This window comes from Anomaloglossus baeobatrachus, chromosome 1, assembly GCF_048569485.1.
Source record: "Anomaloglossus baeobatrachus isolate aAnoBae1 chromosome 1, aAnoBae1.hap1, whole genome shotgun sequence".
Lineage (NCBI taxonomy): Eukaryota > Metazoa > Chordata > Amphibia > Anura > Aromobatidae > Anomaloglossus > Anomaloglossus baeobatrachus.
The window spans coordinates 334,726,692-334,741,518 of record NC_134353.1 but is presented as its reverse complement, the minus strand read 5'-3'; the positions used below and the strand labels follow the sequence as shown (position 1 = coordinate 334,741,518).

At 42.9% G+C, this 14,827-nt stretch overlaps 1 protein-coding gene across 1 annotated transcript; it reads left to right on the top strand.

Annotated features, from left to right (window-relative positions):
* The first annotated feature begins 11,515 nt into the window (after positions 1-11,515).
* LOC142299596 (speedy protein 1-B-like) lies at positions 11,516-13,869 on the top strand. The gene is made up of 6 exons (XM_075341842.1): positions 11,516-11,565; positions 12,006-12,103; positions 12,669-12,727; positions 12,903-12,985; positions 13,095-13,263; positions 13,347-13,869. The coding sequence occupies exons 1-6, from the start codon at positions 11,516-11,518 to the stop codon at positions 13,536-13,538; spliced, it is 651 nt and encodes a 216-aa protein (XP_075197957.1). The 3' UTR covers positions 13,539-13,869.
* Positions 13,870-14,827: the final 958 nt, after the last annotated feature.

The following is a 14,827-nucleotide window of genomic DNA, read 5'->3' as shown; positions in this document are numbered from 1 at the left end:
CGGCACCGGGTGTCCCATAGCCCTGGGGTGGGCGAGTCACCCTAGGGACCTGGAAGACCAGTGCCGGTAACATCAAAACACATAAACATCCCCAGTTCCCCTCTCCCAATCATTGGTGACCGATTAGCTTGGGACCCAATGGATGGCCACCCAGGGGTGGAGCGGATCCAGTCCACTAGATGACAACCAGGTGGGAGGGGGCAGACAGTGAGTAGAGTCAAAAGAGTCTGGAGTGACAGTTGTAGGAGACGGACGTGTCTTCAGATGGGGTAGTGTACCTGTGACTTAGCTGGTGAAGGGGAGTGGTTGCCAGGGAGGGTACAACCAGGTAACCCTGGAACCATAGCACCGACGGGGCACAGGGCCCTAGGTCAGACGAACGCTTCAGGCTACCTGACAAATACCTGTCAGGACCATGAAGGAGATTCAGGCATCCCCACCATTAGGTATATCCCTCAGAATAGGGATAGCATAGTTCCCCCTAGCTTAAGGGAGAGCTTAGGGGTCCCGGATCCCCGCTATCCCATAGTCATCGTGACATCCACAAGCACACGTAGAGTATTTGGTGCACCACTTCTGCATTTTTTATCAACTCTTGGTTTTGGCTTATAAATACTGAGGTGAAAAACTCACCAACTACTCAACGTGCGTATGTGGCCTTACACACATTACATTCACTTTTGTAAGATTTTGATTATCTAATATAATAATAATATAATAATAATATTATCTGTACTTATTTTAGGGATTTAAACTCTTCAGTAGCAAGTAGTGAACCCAGAGGTATTGTCTCTTATCCAGCGAGGATAAGGATTTATTAACTTCATAAACTCCCAAAGGATTCCAAACAAAAAACTGCTTTTTCTCAAAAAAAAATAATAATATAAAATAACAGTCACATAGATGTATGGGCTCAGTCGTTTAGACAAAACGTCTGCACACAGGTCTGCACATTATCACAGGTCTTTTCACTTTCATTCACAGTATCAAGGTCAAGAGGTGATTTTACTTTTACTCCCAGACAGCAGATGATGCAGGTGAGCTGTCTTTTATCACTTATTCCAAATCTGAAACTGGAGGTAAGGGAATGGTCAGTCCTACCCAGCTCTAATGGCTAGTCGTAAAACCAGACTCCAAATCTGGGTCCGTTCAAAAAAACCTCTCAGCACTATATGTGCTGGAGCCTGCTTTTCTGGGTTCTATATCATCGAGGCCTGCCACCTTGGTGACACATACTTGCCGTCCATTACCTGTCCCAGAGTCACCTTACACATTCTGTCTCTGTTTTTTTGTTTTTAGGGCCAATTTTAGAACATGGGGGAGCCTATTTGTATATTCATTTAATTGATATGCCTTGAATTTGCTCAGATATAACTTTTTCTTTTCTGTGGCCACTTGGCATTTATCTCAGGAGGTGTTTGTCGGGATTTAAGGTTCTCTCCTAAATAGTGGGCTTACTATATCCAACATCCAGGACTAATTGTAGCTTTCCTGAAATCTTAGGCCACATACACATGTTAAGTGTTTGGTGAGTTTTTTACCTCAGTATTTGTAAGTCAGTGCCAGGAGTGGAACAATCAGGAAAAGTAGAATAGAAACGGGCACCACTTCTGTATTTATTACCCGTTGCTGGTTTTGGTTTACAAAGCACTATAGAAAAAGAGTCACCAAATACTCAACGCGTGCACATGGCCTTTGGCGGAAATTGAAATGGCGCTGCTCCTCACAGTGCAAGGTAAACCTGTAGTGAGGAAACACAATTTTGCCATATTTTTTATTTTTTTTGTTTTGCAATTATACCATTCTTTATATTATAAAAAATACCTACAAACATGATTTTTCAGATCAGTACGAATATGTTGTTACTAAATTTGAATATATTTTTTTTATTTATGTAGTGAATAAAAGTTGAGAATTTGGTAATTTTTCTTTTCTTAAACTGTGACACACCACAGAGGCTGTTGCCCCAAGAAAGGGAAACATACAGAATACAAAAGGGCAAAATGTTTCCAAATGCCTCAGTGTGGTTTCCTATTGCAGGAAGGAAGCCTACAGTCCCTGATGGTGGCCAGGGGGAAGTCTGTAGTTATTTTCCTATTTTATATTACCTGGGAGTAATCTCCTCCAGTTTGCTTATGGAGCGGAAAATAGCCCAAGAGTCATGATATCTCACCATCGCTCAGTTCCCTGCCACGTCCGTCTAAAACTGCAAGACTGGAAGTCACATGTGTGGTGACCAGCACAGTCCTCCCCATGTGAGCCACCACTACAGACACCCTCCTGTCACAGGGATTCCCGCACTCTGCATCTATTCCCAACAGGGCACATGGCTCCATTCTCTTGATCATATGTGACGCCCTGGACTAGCCAGGTAGTCACATACATACCAACACACACACCCCCACCGTAGGCAGTTACACCAGTCAACAAAAAACCCTTGTTGCCTCCCTCCAGGGTCTGATGTCCACACCAGGTGGGGCGGAGCCAGGCGGTTGGCCCCACCCACCGAAGAGTTCACAGGCCTGGAGGCGGGAAAAGTGTCAGATTAGTCCTGGAGGTGAAAGTGAAAGGAGTGAACACTTAAGTGTGTGGGTTGAAGCCCAGGCACTGACAGCAAGGTTGGCAGACGGTGGTGGCCGTCTGCAGGAGTTAGTGGAACTCCGCAGAGTCGTAAGGACCGGGGTCGGGCGACGGCCCGCCGGTACCGGACCAGGCAACCGTCCACCCAGAGAGGATATACAGCCACCGCCACAGGTTAGAGACCCAAGGGCCAGCGCCTGCGGGCAAAACAGGCTCCTATGGCACCTATACGCCGGGGAGCGGACTACCAGTGGGCAAGCACAGGAGTCAAGAACTTTCTAAAAGGTGCAGGGAAAGACAGCCACCATCAGCCATCCGGGGAGAGCACAACAACAACGTTGCAGCCGGCTGCGGGACCCGTCCATCCAACCGTTTGGTTTACCAGAGACTCTGTCATTGACTATCTGAGGGAGTACACCAGTGCCATCCAGCACCGCGCCGTGCTGTCCCTGCAACCCTGCACCTCACTAACCCTCCCTCTTCGTCACACCACCAGGGCCAGGGATCACCAACCCCCTACCCACGGAGGGGACAACATCTCAGCTGCACCCTACCATCTCTCCCGGGATCCCCGTTACCAGCAGCGGTGGTGCCATCATCACCATGTCCCGTGGGTGGCGTCACGAACAATCTCCCTAAACATACCACCCCTTTTCACTCACGGGTGAGGAGCGCTGCTCGAGTCCCTGGGTCCGGTCCACCACTCGAGCCACCGAGCAGCAGCAGCAGAAGCCCCGGACCCGAGCGTGGCGAGCGCGTCCCCTCCGCCCGCGACACATATGTTCAGACTCCCATTCTCAGTGTACAGCCTTCACTGCAGCGGGACAAACAACCACTTACACATACAATGCTATGGTATAGCAAAGGCATATAGTATAACATATGCACACAAGCACAAGTGACAATCTGTTTTATTATTTTGCATAGATTTTTTTGATCACCCATCCTGGTTTCTTTAGGCCTTTCCCAATTTTTTCCTTTCAGTTTTCATTAGTTCTTGTGCATTAAGGATTTCCTTCCAAAAGATTTCCCACCCTTCATGTGCAGTTTTGTGGTTAAGAATTATGCGCCATTAAATTCTACCGATCCTTGTCTTTAGGCACCTGAAGTCTACTCTGCTAAAGCCAAGCCTTGAAGTCTGTATCTTCTCAGGTCTTGCTCCTCATACAGCCCCAAATTCAAAGATAGCATGATCGCTGAGACTCTGTCCCTGTTACCCTTAATCCCATAACCATATCCTCTTTGTTGGTTAGGACTAGGTCCAAGATGGTGGTTCCCCTTGTATTTTCTTCTATCAGCTAGTAGATGAAGTTGTCTGTAAGAGAAGATAAAAATTGGATGGAGCCTTAACTCTTACCTGTGAGGTTTTCCCAATGTTAAAAGTAAAGGCTCCATCTATTTTTTATTCTCCCTTACAGACAACTTCATCTCCCAGCTGGTAGAAGAAAATACGGCTGCCGGTAAAGGCCGTATCGGCGGTCGTTAAAAGTTTAAGAACCCTATGTTCTGAGTCACATGGTCATTACACATAATTGATTTACTTCAGCTGGTAGGAGAAAAAAGAAGAAAAATGTATATACAGTCATATGAAAAAGTTTGGGCACCCCTATTAATGTTAACCTTTTTTCTTTATAACAATTTGGGATTTTGCAACAGCTATTTCAGTTTCATATATCTAACAACTGATGGACTGAGTGATATTTCTGGATTGAAATGAGGTTTATTGTACTAACAGAAAATGTGCAATCCGCATTTAAACAAAATTTGACCGGTGCAAAAGAATGGGCACCTCAACATAAGTGACATTCAAATTTTGTAGATCCTACTTTTGCAAAAATAACAGCCTCTAGTCACTTCCTGTAGCTTTTAATGAGTTCCTGGATCCTGGATGAAGGTATATTTGACCATTCCTGTTTACAAAACAATTCCAGTTCAGTTAAGTTTGATGGTCGCCGAGCATGGACAGCACACTTCAAATCATCCCACAGATGTTCAATGATATTCAGGTCTGGGGACTGGGATGGCCATTCCAGAACATTGTAATTGTTCCTCTGCATGAATGCCTGAGTAGATTTAGAGCGGTGTTTTGGATCATTGTCTTGCTGAAATATCCATCCCCTGCGTAACTTCAACTTCGTCACTGATTCTTGCACATTATTGTCAAGAATCTGCTGATACTGAGTTGACTCCATGCGACCCTCAACTTTAACAAGATTCCCGGTGTCGGCATTGGCCACACAGCCCCAAAGCATGATGGAACCTCCACCAAATTTTACTGTGGGTAGCAAGTGCTTTTCTTGGAATGCCGTGTTTTTTTGCTTCCATGCATAACGCCTTTTTGTATGACCAAACAACTCAATCTTTGTTTCATCAGTCCACAGGACCTTCTTCCAACATGTAACTGGCTTGTCCAAATGTGCTTTTGCATACCTCAGGCGACTCTGCTTGTGGCGTGCTTGCAGAAACGGCTTCTTTCGCATCACTCTCCCATACAGCTTCTCCTTGTGCAAAGTGCGCTGTATTGTTGACCGATGCACATTGACACCATCTGCAGCAAGATGATGCTGCAGGTCTTTGGAGGTGGTCTGTGGATTGTCCTTGACTGTTCTCACCATTCTTCTTCTCTGCCTTTCTGATATTTTTCTTGGCCTGCCACTTCTGGGCTTAACAAGAACTGTACCTGTGTTCTTCCATTTCCTTACTATGTTCTTCACAGTGGAAACTGACAGTTTAAATCTCTGAGACAACTTTTTGTATCCTTCCCCTGAACAACTATGTTGAATAATCTTTGTTTTCAGATCATTTGAGAGTTGTTTTGAGGAGCCCATGATGCCACTATTCATAGAAGATGCAAATAGGAGAACAACTTGCAAGTGGCCACCTTAAATACCTTTTCTCATGATTGGATACACCTGCCTATGAAGTTCAAAGCTCAATGAGGTTACAAAACCAATTTAGTGCTTTAGTAAGTCCGTAAAAAGTAGTTAGGAGTGTTCAAATCAAGAAATTGATAAGGGTGCCCATACATTTGCACCAGTCAATTTTTTTATAAATGCGTATTGCACATTTTCTGTTAGTACAATAAACCTCATTTCAATTCAGAAATATTACTGAGTCCATCAGTTTTTAGATATATGAAACTGAAATAGCTGTTGCAAAAACCGAAAATGTTATAAAGAAAAAAGGTTAACATTAATTGGGGTGCCCAAACTTTTTCATATGACTGTACTTGCTGACCAGATATCAAATGAAAGGAAAAACATGATGTAAATGTGCGGTTTAACTCATAAATATAACTAGAAAAACTCCAGCCCTGTTATAAAAGAAGCTCTCTACGCATATAATATTGATGAATAGAAGAAATGAAAATAATCTTCCCCACACACAGACAATTTTAAAGACTGTGAGCCATTAGCATACAGTTACATACGTTAAAAATGCAAACAAAATTAATAAGTCCAAAGGAAGGCCAAAATTGTCGCTTATCCTTAAGGGCCAAACTATTTCAGAATAATCCATTACTCCCACTAATTTTCAGCTGGTGATTGATTTACTGGGGAAGAAGCACACACACGGTTATGTGTAACTTCCTCCGATTCCCCCACAATGGTATTCTGCAGCACGGTGTTCCTTGTGTACCCAGCCTCACCATACACACATATAGTTTCCTAACATATAAACCAAACAGATACACATCAGTCATAGTGTTTCAGCACTAGTTGTCTCTGTACATTACCTTACTGCAGTTGTGCAGTAGGAGGACACAGGCAATTAACAATTGTTGGAGTCCCAACAGTGAAACCTGTTTTAGTATAATCTAATCGAGTGGAGGAGACTATTTTTTGGATGAAATAATTCCTTAAGTCTGTAACCAATTTTACACTTGGTGATAAAGGGAAATGTTTTAAGTTGCTGATCTGCTAGTGTGCCGCCCCCGTGCCGGCAGCCTGCCGCTGCCGCTCGGGCCCGGACCTTCCAGTGGGTGGCTCGAGGGTCTCCGGACCGGGGGTCCTGCGGACACTCCGAATAAAGGGGGATTTGTATGGGGATGTATAATTACGGGCTGAGCCGTAGACAGTTCGTGACGCCACCCACTGTGTGTGGTGAGGTTGGACACCACCGCTGCTGTGTCGGGGCACCCAGGGGAGATGTTGTGCAGCAAGTTGTTAACCCCTCCGTGGGCAGGGATGGTGGCCCCAGGACCCGTTGGGCTCTGTGGTGCAGGGAGATGGGCGACCGCAGGGAACTGTTGTACCCACTCTGAGAAACACACAAGATGGTGGACTGCATCTACCGGCAACTTCAGGAGTCTGCTCCCCGGCTAGTGGTGGCCGAAGGAGCCCTTTGCCCGCAGACGCTGGCCCGTGGGATTTCTGAGCCGTGACGGTGGCCTCTATCCCCCTCGGTGGGCTGTTGTCTTCAGTCGGGACTTGGGTGGGACAGAACCTCTAGTCCTGGCCTCAATCAGTTAATTAGCTAGCCCCCAGTAGCTTCTGGACCTAGTTTCAGGGTCTTAGTATCCCCTGTGGTGCTCCGGTTTCCGGATCGGTTCCCCGGGTCGGTACCGGCGGGCCACCACCCTGTCCCGGTCCACCACAGTTACACTTCACCATCTTCCCGGCTGCTGCAGATGGGGACCACCGTCTGCCTCCCAGCCAAAGGCACCAGGGCTCCTACCCTGGCACCTGTCAGTTTGCTTCAGGCCTGACCTTGTCACTCGAACTCTCAAACTGATCTGAACTTTCCCGCCCCAGGCTGTCTAGGACTCCTCGGTGGGCGTCTTCCAACCACCTGGTTCCGTCCCCTGGTGTGTCTATCAAACCCTGGCGGGGTGACTAGGGTACAATGTGCGGCTGTGTGTTACCTAGTGAGGGAAAGGTGTAATGCGGGGCCCTATCTGTGACTACCTGGCTGGCCAGGGCGTCACACTAGTATTTGTCTTCATCTGAATTTCTGCATCTTTTATCATATAGATAACTAAAATAGCTCAGTGATTGGCTGCAGTGGTCACGTTGTAGTTGTAACATCACCACAACTTGCCCAACTGACAACACAAAGAATATGAATGCCAATTGTAAAGATGGATATAAAAGGAATATATTTTATCGCCTTATAATATTATTAGAATGCGCTTTCCCTTTAAATTATCTGCCACATGCATTATCAAGGCAGGTGCTGCAGCCATCAACCAATAGCATCGCAGGATTTGAACTTAAAGAAAGAAAAAAAACGTCAGTTGGTGCCAGTCTGCGATTGCTCTATTAGAGAAAAGACCGGCTCCATTGTGATCTGAGAAGTGAGATTATTGGATTATTACCTGGATCGTTACGTGCGGATTTAGAGACAGCCCTCCACCTGCAGATTTAGGGACAGCCGTCCACCTGTGAATTCAGCATACTACCTGCGGATTTAGGGACAGCCCTCCACCTGTGAATTCAGCATACTACCTGCGGATTTAGGGACAGCCCTCCACCTGTGAATTCAACCCTCTACCTGCGGCTCTACAGAGGTGAGGATCACTGTGTGATGAATAACATTGCAGATTTATGTCATCCCCGGTTGTGACAGTTGGGTTTCTACATTGTCAGAAAACTAACATAAATTGTTGAGAATTCATAACTTTGATGACTATAAATAAATACTGAGAATTATGGATAATAATCTTTAAATATGGAGAAATTGTGATGACCATGGATGACTATGGAGACGATATCCTCAATAGCAATTTTCAGAAATAATATATAGAAGAGCATGGTCATTCCTACACTGTAAATAATAGTTATCAAATGCTGCTGGTCCAGCTCACGCCATGGATTACAAATATAATCTTTTATTTCAGATCATTTGATGTCTTACTAAACTGTAATTTATTATATTTGTAATAAATTTACAATAAAATGTGATATTTTTAATCTGTGGATTGATCTGGATCATACAAATTTGGCTTGTGGTTACTCAGCTGCTATGTGATGGCAAGATGCCGGGGTCTCCAGCGAGAATACTAGCAGTCTGACGGGTGGGCTGCCATTTATTCACTTTATTAATATATAATATTTATATCATATATAGAGTGGAAGTATGAAAAATATTGTAATGGATCATCAGTTACTATACAGGGAGGGTCTGGATATATACAGAGGTTTATATGGTGGATCATCAGTTACTATATTGGGAAGTTCAGGATAAATACAGATGTTTATATGGTGGATCATCAGTTACTATACAGGGAGGGTCAGGATATATACAGATGTTTATAAGGTGGATCATCAGTTACTATACAGGGAGGGTCAGGATATATACAGATGTTTATAAGGTGGATCATCAGTTACTATACATGGAGGGTCAGGATATATACAGAGGTTTATATGGTGGATCATCAGTTACTATACAGGGAGGGTCAGGATATATACAGATGTTTATAAGGTGGATCATCAGTTACTATACAGGGAGGGTCAGGATATATACAGAGGTTTATATGGTGGATCATCAGTTACTATACAGGGAGGGTCAGGATATATACAGATGTTTATAAGGTGGATCATCAGTTACTATACAGGGAGGGTCAGGATATATACAGATGTTTATAAGGTGGATCATCAGTTACTATACATGGAGGGTCAGGATATATACAGAGGTTTATATGGTGGATCATCAGTTACTATACAGAGAGGGTCAGGATATATACAGAGGTTTATATGGTGGATCATCAGTTACTATACAGGGAGGGTCAGGATATATACAGAGGTTTATATGGTGGATCATTAGTTACTATACAGGGAGGGTCAGAATATATACAGAGGTTTATATGGTGGATCATCAGTTACTATACAGGGAGGGTCAGGATATATACAGAGGTTTATATGGTGGATCATCAGTTACTATACAGGGAAGGTCAGGATATATACAGAGGTTTATATGGTGGATCATCAGTTACTATACAGGGAGGGTCAGGATATATACAGATGTTTATAAGGTGGATCATCAGTTACTATACATGGAGGGTCAGGATATATACAGAGGTTTATATGGTGGATCATCAGTTACTATACAGGGACGGTCAGGATATATACAGATGTTTATATGGTGGATCATCAGTTACTATACAGGGAGGGTCAGGATATATACAGATGTTTATATGGTGGATCATCAGTTACTATACATGGAGGGTCAGGATATATACAGATGTTTATATGGTGGATCATCAGTTACTATACAGGGAGGGTCAGGATATATACAGAGGTTTATATGGTGGATCATCAGTTACTATACAGGGAGAGTCAGGATATATACAGAGGTTTATATGGTGGATCATTAGTTACTATACAGGGAGGGTCAGGATATATACAGAGGTTTATATGGTGGATCATTAGTTACTATACAGGGAGGGTCAGAATATATACAGAGGTTTATATGGTGGATCATCAGTTACTATACAGGGAGGGTCAGGATATATACAGAGGTTTATATGGTGGATCATCAGTTACTATACAGGGAAGGTCAGGATATATACAGAGGTTTATATGGTGGATCATCAGTTACTATACAGGGAGGGTCAGGATATATACAGAGGTTTATATGGTGGATCATCAGTTACTATACAGGGAGGGTCAGGATATATACAGATGTTTATATGGTGGATCATCAGTTACTATACAGGGAGGGTCAGGATATATGCAGAGGTTTATATGGTGGATCATCAGTTACTATACAGGGAGGGTCAGGATATATACAGAGGTTTATATGGTGGATCATCAGTTACTATACAGGGAGGGTCAGGATATATACAGAGGTTTATATGGTGGATCATCAGTTACTATACAGGGAGGGTCTGGATATATACAGAGGTTTATATGGTGGATCATCAGTTACTATACATGGAGGGTCAGGATATATACAGATGTTTATATGGTGGATCATCAGTTACTATACAGGGAGGGTCAGAATATATACAGAGGTTTATATGGTGGATCATCAGTTACTATACAGGGAGGGTCAGGATATATACAGATGTTTATATGGTGGATCATCAGTTACTATACAGGGAAGGTCAGGATATATACAGAGGTTTATATGGTGGATCATCAGTTACTATACAGGGAAGGTCAGGATATATACAGAGGTTTATATGGTGGATCATCAGTTACTATACAGGGAAGGTCAGGATATATACAGAGGTTTATATGGTGGATCATCAGTTACTATACAGGGAGGGTCAGGATATATACAGAGGTTTATATTTTGGATCATCAGTTTCTATACAGGGAGGGTCAGGATATATACAGAGGTTTATATGGTGGATGATCAGTTACTATACAGAGAGGTTCATGATATATACAGAGGTTTGTATGGCGGATCATCAGTTACTATACAGGGAGGGTCAGGATGTATACAGATGTTTATATGGTGGATCATCAGTTACTATACAGAGAGGTTCATGATATATACAGAGGTTTGTATGGCGGATCATCAGTTACTATACAGGGAGGGTCAGGATATATACAGATGTTTATATGGTGGATCATCAGTTACTATACAGGGAGGGTCATGATATATACAGAGATTTGTATGGCGGATCGTCAAGCATAAGTTTTTTTTTTATCATAGCACATACGTAGAATCAGATTTATATGACCAGTTAAAGGCTTTTTTTTCTCATATTTTAGAAATAAGCTATATTCTTGTTTACTGGAAACAGCGCCATTACCATCAATAGGCCATGTCTGCTGATGGAATACATGGCCCAATCTAGTCAATAACGCTGAACTGCAGTCCTGCCACACGTGTAATATGGGAAATATAGGCTGTTCTAGTTATGTCTAGGGGGACACATTAGGTTGGCAGTATTTCTCTCTGACGGACTCTTTTAGAAAGAGTGATGTCCATATATTCAGGTTTTACCTCTTCTGTATATTAGTTTCCAGGAAGAAGAGGAAGAATGGCCGCAAGGAAGCGGAAGAGAGAACTGGTCGCCCTTTATGAAGAGTGGTAAGTAAATGAGATAACACCACTGCCATCACTATACTCCATAAACTTACACCAGTAATCCATACTGGACATTACAATCAGCACTACACATAGTATGTACAATGTACAGCACAAAAATATATCAGATCTCCCACGAGGAAAGCACTTATTAGAATAAAGGGATGGATTATTGGTCACTTTTTTGGCACATATGTTAGAACAAACAGATCACTATGTATCTACAGAAGCAGCAGCCGTGGCCAGGACAGTAGGGATGAATGAGCCCAAAATACAAAGAATCAATGGGCAATCCCCACTCAATCATAGGAAGACAGAGGCAGAAGTACAATATGGCCTCATAGAGTTCTACTACGGCTCTTTACAGCTCAGAACTGATATGGAGCCATAATATACCATGTGCATGAGGCTTAATATTAAAATATTTATTTCTTCTATCACAGTTCCCAGTCTGTCACCCAGGAAGAGGCCAAGAAGAAGAAGAAGATGGACGATGACATCCCGCAGCCAGAAGAGCGGGCAGCTTTCCTGACACTCCTTGGTGAGACTCCTTGCACCTTCCCAGGATTCTAGAAAGGAAAACATAATTAGATTATATGACATAAACTTCTATATTTCATTTTTATGCATAAAATGTTACACAAACATGTTGGGAAAAGTGTTCACTTTCAGCCTTTTATAAATACACAATTATGTGACAATTGGAGTGACAGAGAACATGTTATTGCATCACAAATGTAAAAATGTTTAGTCTAGGGCAGCTTGGCGTCTCAGGGGTTAACACTGCAGTCTCGCAGCGCTGGGGTCCTGGGTTTGAATCCCACCAAGAACAACATCTGTAATGAGTTTGTGTGTTCTCCCTGTGTTTGTGTGAGTTTCCTCCCGCACTCCAAAGGCATACAGATAGGGAATTTAGATTGTGAGTCCCAATTGAGACAGTGTTCCTGATGTGTGTAAATCACTGCAGAATATGTTAGCACTATATAAAAATAAAGGTTGTCTTTTTTTTTTAATTTATACTGGATTTAATCTGAGATTGTTATATTTTAGAAGATGTAGAGTATATAGTTCATAGTGAAATAATTGTATTTCTATCCTTTCTGTAGAAGATGAATACATCAAGTGCTTTCTAGCCAGGGACAGCTGCCGTAAGATTTCTGACAAGGTATTATTGTAAGGGATAGAAACACATCTAAACCTGAGAAGTTCCCTCATACTGAGCTAAAGGGTCTTATGTTGCTGTAGTAGTGGATAGATAGGGATATATTTGGCACATGCTGTATATATGTACTGTATAAATGTATAATATAAAGCCTCTATCTCTGCTTCCATCCCACTAGTATCTCCTCGCCATGGTCTTCGCGTACTTCAGAAGAGGCGGACTGCGTACTGCGGAGTACAGAACATTCTTCTTCCCATCTCTGTGAGTTGCTTCTAATATTAAATATATTTACACAATAGTTCTATCCATGATCGCTGTATCCAAAATCGCTCTTCTTTAATTCATTTGCTTTCATTGTTTTTCCTTTCAGCCTCTTAGCGAACCAGTTTGAAGAGGACGAGCCATATCATCGGGAGATCTTCCGCTGGGCCCTCGGATGGACGTGGACTATGAAGAAGGATCGGCTCCTGCACTTACGCGATGTGTTGCTCACCAGAATTGGATTTCGAGCTTGGGTTAGTCCGGCCACCTGTGATCTGGTTAGTAATATAAAACACAAATATTGTACACTTTTATTAAAGCCTGTGGTGATTATAATAACTTATATGATGTTTAATTCTAGATCATGGCACAAGACCCTGACCATTGGGCATGGAGGAGAGACAGGAACATCCATCACAGCTGGGCAGTGCGCTGGTTCAGGAGGAATAATGCCCTATCCTGCTCGCTCTGTAACACCGCTCCATCCAAGAGAAAAGAGGTCAAGAACATCTGTACAGACCCAAAGGAGGAACCCGAAACAACAGGTTCATAAACATCTTTGGTAAGTATGACTTACATATCCCTGTAAACATCACTACACTCACACATTCAATTACAACAAATATAGACACAATCTTCACACACACAAATACACACTATCTATACTGTACACAGATGTATTATATAGGTAACCTCCCTTAGTATGCCCGGAGGAAGGGCAGTACAGCAGCCACGGTTTCCCTACAGGTTTCCTCCACTGGGGGTTTTTCCTGTCCTGAGTGTTGCTGTACGCTCTTCGTGAGTGATGGGAGGTAACCGCCAAACATAAATCATATAATAAACTTTTTAAAATTTTCTATAATAAACATTTTTTTTAAACTCTCCATGAAGTGTCTGAGTCTTTTTTTCTATTTTTGTACATAAAAAGTTTAATAAAAATGCAGTTTATGTGATAAATTTAATTTTAATCTACTGGTCCAAAATATGCAACCTCCATGAGCCTTAAGGCCGCTTTACACGCTACAATATATCTTACGATGTGTCGGCGGGGTCACGTCGTAGGTGAAACACATCCGGCATCGTAAGGTACATTGTAGCGTGTGACAGTTACGTGCGATTGCGATTGAACGGTAAAACGTTCATCGCATGCACGTCGTTCAATTCCTAAATATTGAACGTTAGGTTATTCATCGTACCCGGGGCAGCTATGTGGAAGGAAGGAGGTGGGCAGGATGTTTACGTTTACCCCTCCGCTTCTATTGGCCGCCTGCCGCGTGACGTCGCTGTGACGCAGAACGTCCCTCCCACTCCAGGAAGTGGACGTTCGCCGCCCACATCAAGGTCGTATGGAGGGGTAAGTACGTGTGACAGGGAAAAATCGTATGTGCGACACGTTCAACAAATTGAACGTGCCGCACATACGATGGGGGCGGTTACGATCGCATACGATATCGTATGCGAAATTGTAACGTGTAAAGCAGGCTTTAGAATAGTAGAGGCCATTGCAGTAAATGAGTATTGCATCCCCTTTTTATTCTCTGCACATACACTGGGTATTGAAAATATTCAGACTCCTTAAATTTTTCACTTTTTGTTTCATTGCAGCCATTTGGTAAATTCAAAAAAGTTCATTTTTTTCTCATTAATGTACACTCTGCACCCCATCTTGACAGAAAAAAAAACAGAAATGTAGACATTTTTGCAAATTTATTAATTGTCCTTTTCCTTGTGATCCTCCTTGAGATGGTTCTACTCCTTCATTGGAGCCCAGCGGTGTTTAATTAAACTGATAGGATTTAATTTGGAAAGGCACACACCTGTCTATATATGACCTCATAGCTC